This window comes from Rhinatrema bivittatum, chromosome 7 (assembly GCF_901001135.1).
Source record: "Rhinatrema bivittatum chromosome 7, aRhiBiv1.1, whole genome shotgun sequence".
In the NCBI taxonomy this organism is placed as follows: domain Eukaryota; kingdom Metazoa; phylum Chordata; class Amphibia; order Gymnophiona; family Rhinatrematidae; genus Rhinatrema; species Rhinatrema bivittatum.
The window spans coordinates 202,659,067-202,677,811 of NC_042621.1; the positions used below are offsets into that span (position 1 = coordinate 202,659,067).

Here is an 18,745-nt window from a genome sequence, read left to right on the forward strand (position 1 = left end):
GAAGAATTACCCAGGTGGGTGGGGGTGGGGGGGTGGGCAGAGTTTGTGTGCATAAAAATATGCACAAAAGTGATTTTTTTCCTATGTATTTTCATGCAGCTACAAAGAGGCATTCCATGGGGCGAAGTTGGGGCAGGGACATGATGTATGTACATACTTTTGATTTATACCTGCACAAAAATGCATATCCAAAGTTTTATAGCTGCTTTTGAGCAGGTGTAACTTTGTCCCATTTTGGTTCTGCACACACCTGCAAATTTTCAAAGCGGATTTATGCGCATAAATCTGCTGTGAAAATTTGTGCTAAAGTATGCAAGTAAAAAATACCCTGACTTTTGCTTGTGCAAACTGTTTTGAAAATTACCCCTTATAAGTAGGGACATCATGCAGGGGTTTCGGAATGCTTCCCACATATATTTGCAGAAGGGGGTATATGTGGGTGTTGGTGGAAGGGGTTGGGGGGTCCATACGCCTTGTCCCCAAAAGAGACAGGGAAAATAGCGAGGTAGTTGATTGATTGATGCTAAAAGATACTTTCCAAGCAAGCCCCATTCCCTCCCCCCGCACATATACATGTACACAACCAGCCCCTCCCCCCGACTCATCCAGTCTTAGCCCCCACAAGCACACATTATTTTCCTTGCCTATTCTAAATATGCCCCTGGGAACATTTCCCTAAATGTGGCTAAAAGTTGCATGTTGTGACACATTACATGTAAGTTTAGCTGCATTTAAGAGGCAATTTTCAAACTGGCATTCACCCTGGCTAAAAGAAAATTGGTTCTTACCTGATGATTTTTGTTCCTGTAGTACCACGGATCAGTCCAGACTCCTGGGTTTTGCCTCTGCACCAGCAGATGGAGACAGAGAAAGTTCTGACAGACTCTGCCTTATATACCTAAGTGCAACCCACAGCCTGTCAGTATGTGTCAAAGCAGAATGTATGCCATTCAAACTAACTATGTACAAGAAGCTTAAACAAGAAAGGAGCACTGACTCCAACTGTAAACCAGACCCAGTGAAAAAGGGTAATCAGAATGGTACTGTAGAAGAGAAAACAAAACTAATGCTGATGAAGCGGACTCTCCCTTACCTCTTATGCAGTAAATGGGTGGGCTTCTGTACTGATCCATGGTACTACAGGAACGAAAATTATCTGGTAAGAACCATTTTTCTTTTCCCTGTACATACCTGGATCAGTCCAAACTCCTGGGATGGGATCCGGAGAGGCCCGCTCTAAGCACACCTTCTCCAAAATTTGCCACCCCTGGCACCAGAACATCAAGCCTGTAATGCCTCGCAACAGTATGCAAGCATTTCCATGCAGCCGCCTGGCAGATCTCCTGAGGAGAAATCTGACATTCAGCCCATGAAGCCCCCTGAGATCGCGTTGAATGTGCTCGAAGACCCACCGGTAAGGGCTTACCACAGAGTAAGTATGCAAAATTAATTGCTTCCTTCAGCCATCGGGCTATCGTGGTCTTAGAAGCCATGTTACCTCTCTTTGGCCCATTCTAGAGCACAAAGAGGTGATCCAAAACCCAAAAAGTATTCGTAACTTCAAGGTAATGGAGCAGAACCTTGCGAACATCCAACTTCTGTAAATCCTGAGAGGATCTGACCTATCCAGGTTGGAAAAAAACGGAAGATCCATGGATTGATTCAAATGGAAGGAGGAAACTACCTTTGATAGAAAGGAAGGAACTGTTTGGAGACTGGATTCCAGCGGGCGGCAAAGCCGACTGTAAGGGATGCATATGAGCGAAGGCCCAGGGAACAAGTTCCAAAGTAGAGGTCATAGAACCTAGAACTTGCAAGTAGTCCTAGACCTCCGACCGAGGCTTGGATAGCAATCGTTTCACCTGTCCCTATAGTTTGATCATGCGGTCGGATGTCTGATAGACTCGTCCCTGTTGAGTGTTGAACAAAGTTCCCAAATACTCCAAGGATTGGGAGGGAATTAGGCGACTTTTGGCCATATTGACTACCCATCCGAGTGCCTTCAATAGTTGCAACACTCGCTGGATTGCTGCGTGGCAAAGCAATTCCGACTTTGCCCGAATCAGCCCATCGTCCAGGTAGGGATGCACTAACAACCCCTCTTTGCAGAGTTGAGCAGCCACCACCACCATAATCTTGGTAAATGTTCTGGGCGCTGTAGCGAGACCGAAAGGCAGAGCCTGGAACTGATAGGATCGACCCAAAATGGCAAATCTCAGAAACCTTTGATCTTCTCTTATTCTGACATGCAAATACACCTCCATTAGATCCAGAGTCGCCAGAAACTCCCGAACGAACGGAAGCGATGACTGACTGAAGCGTCTCCATGCGGAATCGGGGGATTCGCAGACACTTGTTGACCTTTTTTAAATCGAGAATGGGCTGGAAGAACCCTTCTTTTTTTGGTACCAAGAAGTAAATGGAGTAATGGCCTCTTTGCTGTGCTGATAGAGAAACTGGAACAATGGCACCCAGGTCGAGAAGTCGCTGTAACATCTGTTTTACCGCTCGATGTTTTGTGGCATACCCCGCAAGGAGAAATCAGAAACTATTGGCGTGGCAGGCATGCAAAATCTAAAGTGTTGCTGTGTTTTATTCAGACAGAACCCACTGGTGCGAAGTGATTTTGGTCCATTCTTCGTAAAATAGGGACAGTCTGCCCCCTACTGCCGGGACCGAGGAATGAACCTGCTGCCCATCATTGGGAAGGCTTACCGCCTTGGGTAGACTGGGAGTTATCAGGTCTACCGAAACATCATTCACGAAAGGACTGAGGCCAAAATTGCTGCCTGCCAGTACTCTGTTGAAGGAAGAAGAGGGTGTGTGAGACGTACGAGCTCTACAACCTCCGCGAAAGCGTGATCTAGAAGAAAAAGAGCCTCTCAACCTCGGTCTGTTCTCTGGTAGGCGATGGACCTTATTCTCCCCCAAGGACTGTATCATGTCCTCCATCTCCTTTCCAAACAATAATTTACCCTTAAAGGGGAGAGAGCCCAACTGTGATTTGGATAACACATCTGCCGCCCAGTTTCGCAACCACAATAATCTTCGCGCAGAGACCGCTGAGACCATAGATCAAGTGGAAGTCCGCAAGAGGTCATAAAGGGCATCTGCACTATACGCAGTAACCAACTCCAGGCACCCTGCTTGACGCGCTTCCTCTTCAGAGAGAGAATCGTTGGCCTGTAGCTGTTGCAACCATCGAAGCCCAGATCTCAAACTGAAATTGCTACACATCGCTGCCCGGACTACCAGCGCAGAGACCTCAAAGATTTTCTTCAATTGCACCTCAAGTTTACGATCCTGCAGATCCTTGAGAGCTGTACCACCCGTAACAGGGATAGTTGTTTTCTTTATGACAGCCGCCACGGCTGCGTCTACCTTCGGGACCTGGAGGACCTCCAAAGCTTCCTCTGGCAGGGGATACAGTTTATCCATGGCTTTGGTGACCTTAAGCCCCATATCCGGAGTGTCCCATTCTCTGTAGAGAAGATCTGTTGCTGAAAAATGGAAGGGGAAAGCTGTAGGTGGGCCTCTAAGACCCAATAACACAGGGTCCATAGACCCTAAAGACGCCGGATCCTGCATCGTCTCAATGCCTAACTTCTTTAAAATAGCAGGAATAAGAGGTGGTAGCTCATCCCTCTGGAATAGCCGGATCACCTTGGGATCATCTCAGTCCATGCCACGGGATTCTCGTGCAGCACTCTGCACCCTCTACCCCCCTTGAGGGATGGGTAGGCAGGACCAGGTCATCACGGTCCGGCGAGACCTCTGAGAAAGAGTCTGAATCTTCCTCTGGTGCCAGAGACCGCAAGGGGCATTTGGCCTTAGGAACCCCCTGCTCAGCCTTCTGCTTGAGCCATTTCTCGTGCTTAGAGGGCAGAGTGGATGAAATCTTGTCCAATCCCTGTTTCTTAGAGGCCCTCCTGGCCTTAAAGGCCTTGGTTAACAGCCGAATAAAATCTGAATTAAAGGAGGATGAAGAGGAGGCATCTTCGTCCTCTGTAGGATCATCCCCTGAAGAAAAAGTATCAGAACCAGTCGATTTGACCCCCCACCCCCACCCCCGTGGGCGGACGCTGAGGGGATAAGGCTGGCGGCAAACTGTTGTCCTCTGACGCGGCCGGCGCTGCCGCGCCAAAATTTCCCAAAATGGCGCCCATTCCTGCCCTCAGCAGGAACGGGGCATCAGAATCAGCCAGCAGCTCCCCAAACGCATGGGAGACTGAAGTGACCCTCAACATAAACCCCCCAGTGGTAGTAAAGGAACCCTCTCCCACGGGGAGGCAATCGGAGCAAAAGCTGTCCCTTGACAAGCGCGCTGATCCGCACGCCCGGCACGCTGACCTCCGCGGCACGTCGGGCCAACGAGAACACAGTAAAAAGAAAATCCAAAACTTTTTTTTTTTTTTTTTTTTAAATCGCCGCGAGCAGGAGAAAAGACCCCAAGAAAAGCAGAAAAGTGGTTTTTTTTTTGTTTTGTTTTTAACTTGCCTGGAACAGCCAAGGTGTCACTGCTAGGTCTCCTGGGGTGAGTGAGCCGGGCTCCCCGGTATCAACCCCTAAGCTGCAAAGATATGGCTATCGGGTCCTCGACCACAGCCGCAGCTGCCTCAACCAGGAGGGATGGACCTTCCCCTGGCAGGCTGAGGCGATCTTCCCATTGTCTTTCTACTCTGAATTTAATTTTTTTTTCTAAATTACCTCAAAATGAGAATTAAATAAAATATTTGGCCACCTAAAGCTAACTAACAATTACACTAAGTAACACAGACTGTGGGTTGAGCCATTTGCTGGAGACAGAGTAATACTGTGGGTGGCACTTAGGTATATAAGGCAGAGTCTGTCAGAACTTTCTCTGTCTCCATCTGCTGGTGTGGAGGCAAAACCCAGGAGTCTGGACTGATCCGGGTACATACAGGGAAAAACAGATTTTGTCCTCCCCAAGATTTTTAGTACATTGAGTCTCCCAGGTTTTTTTTATAAGCAAGTAGAAGTGATCTGCACACAGTTTTTGTTTTGACAACTTATAATAAAAAAAAAAAAAAAAAGAACATTCTTATTTGCTTAAGGTCTAAGGCAGTGCATAAATTTATTATTGATTATAGGGGTGAAAACCCCCCAAACAATTAGATAGTAACTTTCAAAGCGGTGCGCACACTCATCAGTTCGTGCCCAGGGAATGGCTATTTTTATAACATACTTGCGCAAGTTATAAAGTAGCCAAACCACGCGCACATGTGTCCCTAATTTTAAGTGGATATGCGTCTGTGCGCACAAAAGCCACTTCTACCGTGTAAGTGGGGAAATTTTTAAAAGGGACATACGATGACACCGTTCCCTGTTTTACCAGTTCCTCCCCATTTACCAGCTAGGTCCTCCAAACCCCCCTAGTTTGATAGGCTGTACATCTCCCAGTTACACCAGACTCTCTACACTCCTCAGATATGGCTCATTAGTTTTTTGGTTTTTTTTTTTTAACTTGCACATCATCCATCGCAGTAGTAGTTATGTGGCAGGGGACCTTAGTGTGCTTTGCATCGCGTAAGTATTTACATGCAAATTTCTGGTTCAAGTATCAAAATGCCCATGTACTATCCATGCTCCACTCACATCCCGCCCCTTTTTTTGAGAAGTTCTGAGACGTGCGTGCAATGGCATTTCCGTGTGTATCTGGGCGGCCTTTAAAATCCTCTCTGCGCACGTGAGCCTGACATATTCGCAAATCCCCTAATTAATGCACGCGTCGGGCTTATAAAATTCACCTTTCAGGAGGTAAGTTTCAAAAGGATTTCTGCACGTAAAAGTAGCATGTATCATAGCAATTTCCAAAAGCCATTTTATACAGGTAAAACCTTTTGAAAGTTCAGTGAAATTTCAAAGGAGTTACACATGTAAAAGTAGCAGTTTTCAAAAGCCCATTTACATGAGTAATACCTTTTTGAAAATCACCTGCTTAATGAATTAGAAAACAATACTTAAACATAGTAAATTTAAAAATCAGGTATGATGGAGTGCTCCGTCACTGATAATATAGCATTATGCAATTTTTCCCCCCTCCCCACATAATACTGGGACCCTTGCCAGCCAGATGGTTGGAGGAGCCGTTCCTGAAAATACAAATAGGTCCTTGCTAGACTTTTCGGGGGCAGTTTCAAGAATAAGCACCTCTGTGATGGCCTCCAAAGTTGGCTCAAATGCCCCTTAAGAATCTGAATTTATGATGTGCACCTTCTCGAATAGAGTGCCAAGTAATTTTCTTTACTTTCTAAGGATGTATAAATGTCATGCACCATATAAAGAGAACTCTTAGACAGTCGGAAGAAAGTTAAACTCTGTGGATCTCTGGACATCTGCCTCCTTTCAAACTAATCAGCTATGCAGCTATGAAGCTCAACAGTTGGCTATGTTGACGTTCAATTTAAAAAATAACTTGAGCTTAAGACACTCAGAAATACAAACGTGTAATGTGCTGGCACCTTTAGTCGTAATCAAATGGAATGATTTGAACAAAAGCTCAGGAATGCAATTCAATTATTAATTCATAAGTAATTATCGTAGTGTCATAACTTTTGAAATCTACAAAGGTTAAACATGCACATGAGGGTATTCTGATTTGCCACAAATTGTGAGGAAGTTCTAAGTACCCACAGATCTGTACATATTTCTTTAGCATCATTTACCTCTTACGACTCACAATATTTTTACCTGTTTAAAACCCTTTTTTCCTTACATTTACAAAGTTTTCTAATGTAATTTGTTATAGCTTGATGCTATTAGCATTGCACACAGTTTATGATGTTTGTCATGTTGCACGTCGCCTTGGACAAGAGCCCTGGAAAGGCAATTTATACATTTTAAATTAAATTAAGAATGGCATCCTGTAATAATAAACATCTTTGCCTAAGGCCTTAGAGTTGATTTGGCCAAGGATACAGCTGCTGTGTTGTAAAATGCCAGGGCCTCACTATGCACTGGTTATAATTTACTAGCCCAGGTTAAATGTATAATCTGGTTCTGATCAGGAGTGGGATAAGATAAAACCTAATATAGGATTCTTTTACTCCTTTAAAGCTTCCTGTTATGCACTGATTTAGAACATTCCTGACATGGAGATGGGGTGTTTTTGTTTTGAGATTATAAATTTTATTAAAAGCATCCTTCCGTTATTTACTTCTCAGCTTGCACATGTGAAATAGGTATCATTAAATGTTTCACCTGTAACTTGCAGTACCATAAACCGATGGAGAAAAATAGCAAATGTAAATTTTTTCTGTCAGGGGAACAAATGACAGTATGAAGGGCATCCAATGCCCACATGAGCACCCCACTGGTATTCTATTTTTTCTGATGTTTCAGGCGAAGAAGTTCATCCAGGGGCAATTGTGAGGATATTAAAGAACCACAGGCGGTCGTGCAACTTACGAAACGCATTCAGAATCTCAAAAGGAAGATCAGGAAATATGAAGAGAAATTTGAACTTGAGAAAAAATATCGGGTAAGAAAATGCCTGGGTATAAGGGATAGGGGATATACTGCACAAAGCAAAGTTTTTTGGTTTTTAATTAAAAAAAAAAACATCTTTTTGAAAATTTTTGCTCCTGAAATGTGCTAGAATGACAGCATGGGAAAACCAGAGTCCTTCGTTTAATCTCAGAACCAATTTAGGACAAGAGTTTCCTCTCGTTACCTTGCAAATATCCCTAAATTGTGCTGTGGAGGGACTACCTCTAGGGGCAAGAGGATAATTCAGTCTTCATGCTTATGCAACCTTTAGCCTCTCTGCAGATACCATACAAAAAAAAAAAAAGATGTCAGTGTTAAATTGTGATGGTGAACGAAAGTGGAGCTCCAGCTCATTCATATAGCCCACTGAATGGTTTTCAGATCGCTGCAAATTTTAGTCCCTATCAGCCTGAACTGGATTTGATCTGGTAAATTAGAGGTAAAAGACTGTACTCCATTGCCAATCAGCTGAGCCATCCTGTCCCCTAGGGTCTCGTTTTTAAGCATTCTTTTTGCAAGAAAACTCCTTATGTCTTGGTTGTAGCAATCCATCTGTATGTCTGGGACCCCCTGTGCTGCAGTACTCTGGGACGAGATGCATGGAGGCAATTTGTCAGTAAAGGCAGCTGGGGCTTGGAGCACTTGCTGGGACACAGCCGTCTGCACAATCTGGGAGAGCAGGTGACAGAGGGTGCTGAGGTGGGAGAAAAGTGCATGACTCCCAGTGGTTGGCCACATGCGCCTGGAGGGTGCTGTGATGAAGAAAAGCAGGTGACAGTAGCTAGAGACATGGAGCCCTTGATGGACATACTGAAGTCACTAGTTTGGAAGCGGTAGTAAAACTGCAGTGACTGGCAGCCAAGCCACATTCTGGACAAGGTGCCTGATTGGTGTGAAGGAGAGGGAGAGGACACTGCCAAGGTTGCAGGAGTGGAAGGACACCACTTCCATCTGTAGAGTCCCTCCCCACTCCTGCGTTTTTATTTACAAGTAAAATGATGGAAGTTGCAAATGCCTTAAGTGTGTTGCCTTGTGGGTTTATTGAGCTTTCATCAGGAGATAACAGTGTCATCAGATATCAGCAGCTTAATGTTATATTCTGCTTGTCTCACTTAAGCAAATGGGATCATTTTTTGGACTGACAGGGCTGCCAAAGTATGTTGATAGCTATACTTTGCTTCTGAGTGGTAAGAGTACTCTTTAAGCAATAGATCCCACAGGATTGGGCTCTAATGCCCAGTAATTGACTGTGATGAAAATTAGATGTCTAGAATCAAAGGCAAGGGTAACTGTTGTGGCTAGGATAATTTGTTGATAAAGCTTGTTGCAAAAGCCTTTGTCACTGTTAGAAAAGAGGAAAAACGTGTTCTAATTTCTTGCTAAAAATGATGCTTTATTTACTTTGGGTTCAGTATCCAGTGAGAATTTGCTGTCAGTTAATGTATGTATAAGAGAGAAGATTATTGGCAGGAAGAAACATCCTGTGTTATAGTCATAGTTTGTATTTCTTTGATAAAAGGACATAAATGTACTTATCCTGAAGATCTATCCTCCTCAGCATAGTTGCTGAGTTTTATTGCGGGTGAGCAGAGCTCCAGAAGGTCTTGCCTCTATATTCTGAGCTGCTGCTTTCTTTGTTCTCCAGTCCTATCCTAGTTATTGTTGTTCCTATATTCATACAATAGCACCAAATTCAATGTCAGAGAGAGCAGGTCTCAATATTGTTCTGTAATTATGGGGGGGGGGGGGGGGGGGTTTGGAAAGAGGATAGAAACATTGTTTTACGGCACTTGCTGGCAATATAATGCTATCAAATTTTGCAAATAGCGAAATAATAAGAGCGTTTATATAATTTGATGTTTCTAGTTAGTTTTTACTTTGATGTAGATAATTTAAGGTAGCTTTGTTTTTCTGTATGTGTTGTTCTTTCTGCATATTGATACTCATAATAATATAATAATACTCCAGTAATTTTTTGAAGCCTAGTAAAATTTGGTTTAAATATTTTAGTTGTGGTTATTTTCAACATTAAAAAGTGAGAATTTGTTACTTGCCACTTATTCTGAGTGGCTTTGACTATGGGAAAATCTAAGTTTTGTAATGGAGTTTCTGAAACTGGATTGGGCAGACAGGAGGTCTTGTATGCAAATGAGGATATCACCAATGTAAAGTTGCTTTCATAAAAATGTTATTTGGTACTTTGCAATGCTGATGGCACACCATTGCTAAAACTACTCACAACACACAAAAAGGCACGCTGTAAATCTTCAATGATACTAGCAAAAAACAGCACCAAAAACTTATCCACCATAATCAAAACACAATTCCTCAAACCTTTCATCTCAATAGCCGGAGACATTGCAGGGAAACACTATCATCATAGGAATTGTGTTCCATTAAAATTATTGAACTTTATTTATTTTTTTGTTGCAAATAAAACACTTTCAAAACACTTTGGGGCCGATGCAATACAGTGCGCTCAGCTGAGCTCACTGTTATCCCGCAGTTGGACGTGGGTTGTAGAGAAGCTAATTAATCCCCTTATGCAATTAGCGTAGCCTGGTGCAGGCATTAATAGCTGAGCACTCCTTAAACCAGTACAGAAAAGCAGAAAAAATTGCTTTTATGTACTGCCTCCTACTTAATATCGTTGCAATATGAAATAGAAGGAAAAACTAAAGTAATTTAATAAAAAAAAAAAAAAAAAAGTGCCACAGTCGGGTGCAGGAAATGGATGCTCAATTGAGAAACATCTGTTTCCTGAACTCCTGGCAGTGCGGCGTTTAGGAAACCGATGTTGATAATCTTGGCGTCAGTTTTCCTAACTGGCGGAGGGCCGACATACTCTGGCTCTCCTTGCTAACACGACCCCCTAATTTAAATATTGCACGGCACCCCCAGGGGAGGTGCATTAAGAAAGCAGGCGCTGACTGTTCAGCGCCCACTTTCTGCGCCAAAGTATTGCCTCGACCCCTTTGATTTCTTGTGTCAGATTACTTAGCTCATTTTTCAAGCGAGGAATACAGCCAACACCCAACGCTGACAGTGTTTTGAGAGCGTGCTTAGCTGCTCTCTGTTTCAGGGGAACTCTCCATCTTTACCAAACAAATCCTTGATTCTGCGAAACAAAAATGTAGTCAATTTATTCATTACTTTAGACTTCTCAAGCAACCAGTCACAATTTTAAATCATTCAGGATGTCAATCAAAAAGCGCTCCGTGACCAATGGGGTAAAAGTGCCCTATGCCACGTCATAAAATATCGAACCAATCAATGTCCTCATTCAAACCATTTGGAGCTTTTGAGTTTAATTTAAAAATCCACATCTGTTCCTTCATAGCTAATCGTTTTTCCCGATCACCTCCCCTAATAGATTCAGGGACATGATCAATGATGGTCCGTGTAATTTGTTGGAAAGTGTGTTTGAATCTTAAAAGTGAGCTACCAAAGGTACAGTCACTTTCTCAGTATTGAACCAGCTTTTATGCTCAATTAAACGTTTCCTCCAAGGCCAAGTGGTCCAGCCAATGTAATTGAGATTGCAAGGGCATTTAATTAAGTAAATTACAAATGAAGAGCAGCAATCAGTATTGTAATGTCGTTTGATTGTAACGTTAATTCTTTCAATGCCTAACTGTGTGTGCCTGTAATCGCCATACTGCAAAATTCACACATGCCACAAATGGAATGCCCCACAATTTCTTGATGATCCATAATTGGAAATAAAGAAGAGTGCACCAAAATATCTTTCAGATTCTTTCCTCTTGAAAAAATAAATCTTGGTTTTTCTTGCAATATTTATTGCATAGACAAGACATGCCAATGGCGATGAATCGATTTTTACCATCCTTAATACGATCAGTATATGGTAAAACACATGTGATAACACCTGCAGACTGGGAATTTTTACTGTACTGTGTAAGAAGGGCTTCATGATCAGAAAAACAGACACGGAAATAAGCTCTTTTTATGACACTTAAAGGATAACCTTGTTCCAACCCTTGAAAAATGAATGGGTTACCAGTTGGTCAATTCTTCAAGTTAAGAAGAATTTGTTCCGATACAGGAATTTAAGCATCAATCTCATATTTTAAAAGAGCATTTATTGAAATGAGGTTATCCTTTAAAAAGAGCTTATTTACGTGCCTGTTTTCTGATCGTGAAACCCTTCTTACACAGTACAGTAAAGATTCCCAGTCTGAAGGTCTTGTCATGTGGTAAAATCATTTCATTGACATTGGCATGTTCTGTCTTTGCATCAAATATTGCAAGAAAAATCAAGATTTGTTTTTTCAAGAGGAAAGAATCTGAAAGATATTTTGGTGCACTCTTCTTTATTTCCTATTATGGATCAAGAAATTGTGGGCATTCCATTTGTGACGTGTGAATTTTGCAGTATGGCGATTTCAGGCACACAGGCATTGAAAGAATTAACGTTACAATCAAACGACATTACAATACTGATTGCTGCTCTTCATTTGTAATTTACGTAATTAAATGCCCTTGCGATCTCATTTACATCGGCTGGACCACTCTGCAATTGAGGAAACGTTTAATTGAGCATAAAAGCCGACTCAATACTGAGAAAGTGATTGCACACTTGGAGGCTCACTTTTTAACTTTCAAACACACTTTCCAACAAATTACATGGACCATTATTGATCAAGTCCCTGAATCTATTAGGGGAGGTGATCAGGAAAAACGATTAGCTATGAAGGAACAGATATGGATTTTTAAATTAAACTCAAAAGCTCCGAATGGTTTGAATGAGGACATTGGTTCAATATTTTATGATGTGGCATGGGGCACTTTTACCCCCCATTGGTCATTGAGAGCTTTTTGATTGACATCCTGAATGATTTAAAATTGTGATTGGTTGCTTGAGAAGTCTGAAGTAATGAATACATTGACTACATTTTTGTCTCGCAGAAACAAAGATTTGTTTGGTAAAGATGGCGAGTTCCCCTGAAGCAGAGAGCAGTTGAGCACGCTCTCGAAACGCTGTCAGCGTTAGGTGTTGGCTGTATTCCTCGTTTGAAAAATGAACTACTGTATTTTTCGCTCCATAAGACGTACCTGACCATAAGACACACCTAGGATTCAGAGGGGGAAAATTAAAAAAAAAAAAAAAAAATGGTGTGCTAAACTGCCTCTGTTCCCGGGCGTCTGTGCGTCTTATGGAGCAAATTAGGGGTGTGCATACAATTTTTTTTTTTTGTCCCCATTTCGTTTTCGGGTCTGGGGAGGGCCATTTCGGTCCACTTCCCGAATCAGAAAACTTTATCGTTCTCTTTGCCTGGAAAAAAAAATAAAAATCATAACCGCACCCCAACCCTTTAAATTTAATTAACTACAACCCCCCACCCTCCTGACCCCCCCCTCCCCCCAAGACTTGCCAAAAGTCCCTGGTGGTCCAGCGGGGATCCAGGAGCGATTTCCTGCTCTTGGGCCGTCGGCTGCCAGTAATCAAAATGGTGCCGGTGGCTCTTTGCCCTTACTATGTCTCAGGGCTACCGGTGCTATTGGTCGGCCCCTGTCACATGGTAGGATCTATGGACGTCCGGCGCCATCTTGGCATGGGCTATCCATTGCTCCTACCATGTGTCAGGGGCACATGGCAAGTCTTGGGGGGGAGGGGGGTCAGGAGGGTGGGGGGGTTGTAGTTAATTATTATAAATTTTTTTTATATTCACTCCATAAGACACATTTTGTCCCCCACTTTTGGTGAAAAAAAAATGCGTCTTATGGAGCGAAAAATACGGTAAGTAATTCTGACACAATAAATCAGTGTTTTGAAAATGTTTTATTTGCAACAAAAAAATACATAAAAATTATTGAACTTTATTTAACACAATTCCTGTGATAATAGTATTTCCCTGCAGCGTCTCTGGCTGTTGAGGTGCAAGGTTTGAGGAATTGTGTTTTTTGATTATTGTGTATAAGGCTTTGGTGCTGTTTTTTTTTTGTTAGTAACAATATTGCTAAAGACATCATCATCTGAACAGAAAAGCACAAGACTGACTGACTTGACTGTAAGTAATAAATATATACTAGATAGGAAAGTAACAGCTGCACTCAAGGGCAGAAGATATTCCATTGAGGTCCAGCCCAAGTTGTTCAATCCAGCATACTACTGTCTGGCCACATGGGGGGTTTTATTCTCTTCTCATAGGAGCATGATCACAGGGGTCAGGGATTCTAGGTCCAAGTGAATTCTACTTGCATCCCATGGAATATTTGTCCATTGGAATGCCTGTAGCTTTTCCAGTGGATAAGGTCTAGGGTTGCCAAGGGAAAGGGTCTTGCTCAGAAAAAGGGGTCATGTCATGATCCGTCACCAAAAGGCCTCCAGATTCTTCTGGCTTTCTTCTACCAGGAGCACAGTACAGCCTCTCTCCCACTATCCTGAAGAAGTCCCTAGACCAGTAGTTCTTAGATGTGTTCTGGTAGACTCCCAGTCAGTTGGATTTTCAAGATATCTGCAATAAATATGCATGCGATGGAAGCAGGGCATGCAAATCTATTACATTTAAATTTATCTCATGGATATTCATTGCAGATATCCTGAAAACTTTATGGCTGGAGGTCTCCCAGGACAAGAATGGGAACCACTGCCCTCAGATTCTCAGAATCCCGGAACAACCCCTGTTGGCAGAGCACACATGATATGAATCCAAAGGGGCTCACTGGACTGCACCATTCAGTGTATATATTTATGAATTTAGCTTCATAAGGCAAAGGGGCCCTGTGCATGCTCCTATAGCATAAAAACACATTGAGCTCACAGCTGCTGGTTTTATATGATTAGAACTGATACAGATCTATAACTACAAGACGGCAAAAAGGGAAAGGGGAAACATGGTGGTCACATGAAGGTCATCAGCCTACACATAATTTCTATTCCTCTGCTGCACAACAAATTAATCTTTTGTTGTAATTTTCTTTAACTTTAGAAGAGCCAAAATGTAAAGCAATGACTTCATTAGAAGAAACAGATGTTAAGATGTTTATTATGCAACTTAGTAGTGATTAAGAAATCTAAGAATTTCAATTTAGATTTTTTTCCCCTCAAGTATAATAAATTTTTTTCCCCTCTAGTATAATAAATTTTCTTTAACACCATTTCTTATTCATTTCTGTTTGTCTAGCCTTCGCACAGTGACAAAATCTCTAACCCTGAAGTCCTAAAATGGATGAATGATTTGGCTAAAGATCGTAAGCAGCTGAAAGGTATTGTGTGCAGCCACCACATTGCTTAGTTTAGTTTTTATTTTATTGTCTTTCCTGGGATTGGAATTGTATTGATGCATGATTAGCTTATTTTTCAGTAGGTGTTTCATCACAGGTTTGTTTTGGTTTCATTATTGCAGGCTGCTTATCTGTCAAAGATGCTTAGTGACAAAAAGTAATGTGGGATTCCACCCAGCACTGCTGAGCTTCTTAGGATAGTGTCTCCAAATAGGTTTGTTTTGTGCATGACCACACTATAGAGAGAACCACTCGTATAGCTAAAAAAAAAAATATTGACTAAGCCAGTCACCAAAAAGCAACAGCTATCAGTAACAGATAAATATTATCATAGTGAAATTCTTCCCTAATAACTATAGGAATCCAGCAAGAAACATTTTTTAACAAAATTTTAGAAAAAAATGAAATACATTCCAAAACAATCCTTTTATTACATTGTTTTGTGAAGTGGTCTGAAGATTTTGAACTTATAGGGTGGACAGTGTGAACACTATTCTTTTCCCTTTTTTGTTTTTTTTACTGTGTTTGGCTGCTTTTCCTCCAGTTTTGCTTTGTTTAGTGCATACCATGATAGAAGTGAACCTCAGAGTAGGTTGGCCATGTTCTCAATCTCAACTTTACTGCTATTGCTTGTCTTAATACTTGCATTGTGCCAAAGAAGCCTTCCTTCTGCTGCTCATAAGGGCAATATTTATGCAGGGAATAGATTATGGTGTGCTTGAAAATTCTTTTTTAATCAGGTCGGTGGTACCTGCGATAATTGGGACGGTTTCTGTATCTTTGCCACATTTTTCATTTTTCAGTGATTGCATACCTTGGAGGAACCTGATGATCTTCTGTCTCTCCATCTGTAAAACAGAATAGTCACCTGGTGCTACAACCCAAGAAAGAGATCTAGGCGTCCTAGTGGATAACACATTGAAATCGTCGGTTCAGTGTGCTGCGGCAGTCAAGAAAGCAAACAGAATGTTAGGAATTATTAGGAAGGGAATGGTGACTAAAACGGAAAATGTCATAATGCCTCTGTATCGCTCCATGGTGAGACCGCACCTTGAATACTGTGTACAATCCTGGTCGCCGCATCTCAAAAAAGATATAATTGCGATGGAGAAGGTACAGAGAAGGGCGACCAAAATGATAAGGGGAATGGAACAGCTCCCCTATGAGGAAAGACTAAAGAGGTTAGGACTTTTCAGCTTGGAGAAGAGACGGCTGAGGGGGGATATGATAGAGGTGTTTAAAATCATGAGAGGTCTAGAACGGGTAGATGTGAATCAGTTATTTACTCTTTTGGATAGTAGAAAGACTAGGGGGCACTCCATGAAGTTAGCATGGGGCACATTTAAAACTAATCGGAGAAAGTTCTTTTTTACTCAACGCACAATTAAACTCTGGAATTTGTTGCCAGAGGATGTGGTTAGTGCAGTTAGTATAATTGTGTTTAAAAAAGGATTGGATAAGTTCTTGGAGGAGAAGTCCATTACCTGCTATTAATTAAGTTGACTTAGTAAATAGCCACTGCTATTACTAGCAACGGTAACATGGAATATACTTAGTGTTTGGGTACTTGCCAGGTTCTTATGGCCTGGATTGGCCACTGTTGGAAATAGGATGCTGGGCTTGATGGACCCTTGGTCTGACCCAGTATGGCATGTTCTTATGGTACTTACACTTCTTTTAGCAATGCTACTCTTGTGTTTCTCATTTGGCACAATGTCTGGTTGCCTGCCATTGCTGTTTTTAGCGGTTGGTATGGGAATGTCCCACATGATTACATCTTCATTCTCTGCTGTTCCTTCAGGATCATAATCCAGCGTGTTTCTCTGGTACTGCATTGTTTATTTACATGCTTTTCAGTGGATAAGCCTTCCATATTGGTATGGCTAGGCCTTGTGACCAGAAATGACAAGATAGGGAAACAATCTGTACTACAGAATATACATTTGTCTGTTTTATTCCCAGTTTTGTATATTAGCTGTAAATTATTTTATACATAGTGGTAAAGCCCTTTCAGTGTCCTATATGACTTCAGTAGGATAGCTGGAAAATAATGTGCATTTCCACATGGAAGGTGAAGAAATTAATTACTTATGTCAATATTTAAAGAAACTGTGATTGGCATGAAATTCCACCCTTTATATACCATAAGAAATATCATAATCAGGCTTATGTTGATTCTATTTCTTTCTATCCAGAACTAAAACCAGATTTGATAACGTGAATTAGGTACCTCTGCTTTGTCATTATTGTGTTTTGATCCCTAGGCAAAAGTAACGCATCATAAAACTCATGACTCAAATAAAATCTGAGGTTCATATTCAGACACAGTTTGGATAGCAAAGTTAGCACGAGGTTAGCAGCTGCACTATTGAATATAGCCGGCTAACTTTAGGACTGCTTTTTGGCCCAACCAGACTTACCTCTAGATTCATCATTCTGGTATATTTATTTTTATATATTTATAGCAGAATGATGTGTCTCGGGGAAAAAAAAGGGACGGGAGCAATAGTGGGCAGCTGGCTGCATTGCAGCAGTGTGGTTTCACCCACCACGGTGCAGCCATGCCACACACTATTGCCCCATAGTGCCACGGGAAAAGGTGGTGTTATTTCCCACGGTCCTGCCGGCGATAATGTGAAAAACATTATTGCCCGCAGCACTGCCAGGTGATAACTCCACCCAAACCCCTCCCACACTCCTCCTCTTCCCCTAATTTTAATAATACTGCCATGATGCGGCTGGTATTGCGTGCAGTAGGGCACATTACACAATAAAGAAATGACCCTATGAGTTGGCTAAGTTATCTGGCTCACTCTGGATATCAGTTAGCCGGCTAACTCAGCTCCTCCCAGTCATGCCCCTAGAATGCCCCTAATTTAGTACCTGATTCACTAAGGAGGTAATTTTCAGAGGAGTTATGCATGTAAATGTATCATACATCGTAGCAAGTTTCAAAAGCCCCCTTACTTGAGTAAAGTGCATTTACTGGCATAAAACCCAGTTTATGCTTGTAAATGCTTTTTAAAATCAGGCCCTAAGGGTTTTTCCCAGAGACACAAAATGGGAGAAAAGCCTTAATGAATCTGGGCCTTAGCCGCCTAACGTCTAGCCTGCTATCTTATTAGCCAGATAGAATTTAGTTGGATATGTGTCCAAACATAAATTTAGCTAGCTAAACTGAGCTAGTCAGCTAAATGCTTTTGAATATGGGTCATTATTTAATTTGTTTTGGGAATGCCCTCGGATTCAAGCATTCTGGAGGCGTGTCTCTCAGTACTTAGCGGACCTTTTGGACATGAACATTCCAATCTCTCCTGAAGCCCTTCTGTTTGACTGTATTTCACCATTAATTGTTCGGGCGTAGGACCTCGTCTGCTTGTCTGGAAGGCCGGCTGGGTGGGGAAACGTCTCATTCTCCTCCCCTGGAAGAGTTCGGAAGCGCCCACTTATTGGATGTGGCGGAATTGTTTGCATCACATAATGTCCATGTACCAAATGGCTTCCGGGGTATCCCCGTCTCACTGGCGTCGTTTTCTACAAATAAGGGACTGTTATATCCAGTCGCTGCCGCACCGTTCCCGCAGTCTTATTTTGAATGCTTGACCTGCCTTTTTACCCATGCAACAAGTTCTATATTGTTTATCCTTGTATCCTGACCGGGTGAGCAGAGCAGGAGAGTGGCAGAAGGGATAGTTGAATTGTTGTTTTGTATCTTGAAAATTGCCTTTGGTTTCCAGATAACCTGCCCTACAGGAGGTTCTGTTGTATACTGTACACTAAAAAATTGTTGAAACTAGAATGTACATGCTATTCATGTATATGCTATTTTTATGCATGAAACCACTTTAAAAGTTTACTCCTTAACGTGCAAATTTTATGGCGCCATTAGCCTTTTTAACACAGTTTACTATAAGTGTTACATCTGCTGGTGACTTGTGCGTTAGTTGCACTGCTAATACGTGCATATTTAATGCACTTTGATAAATAG

General features: G+C 42.0%; 1 protein-coding gene across 6 annotated transcripts in view; it reads left to right on the forward strand.

The window, feature by feature from the left end:
* FAM13C (family with sequence similarity 13 member C) overlaps positions 1-18,745 on the forward strand; it is a 389,871-nt gene that overhangs the window by 263,295 nt on the left and 107,831 nt on the right. For all 6 annotated transcript variants that reach the window (XM_029609761.1, XM_029609762.1, XM_029609763.1 and 3 more), the window contains 2 exons: positions 7,363-7,501; positions 14,658-14,739. In XM_029609761.1, the coding sequence (XP_029465621.1) occupies positions 7,363-7,501; positions 14,658-14,739 (221 nt within the window). The remainder of the gene's footprint in view (positions 1-7,362; positions 7,502-14,657; positions 14,740-18,745) is intronic.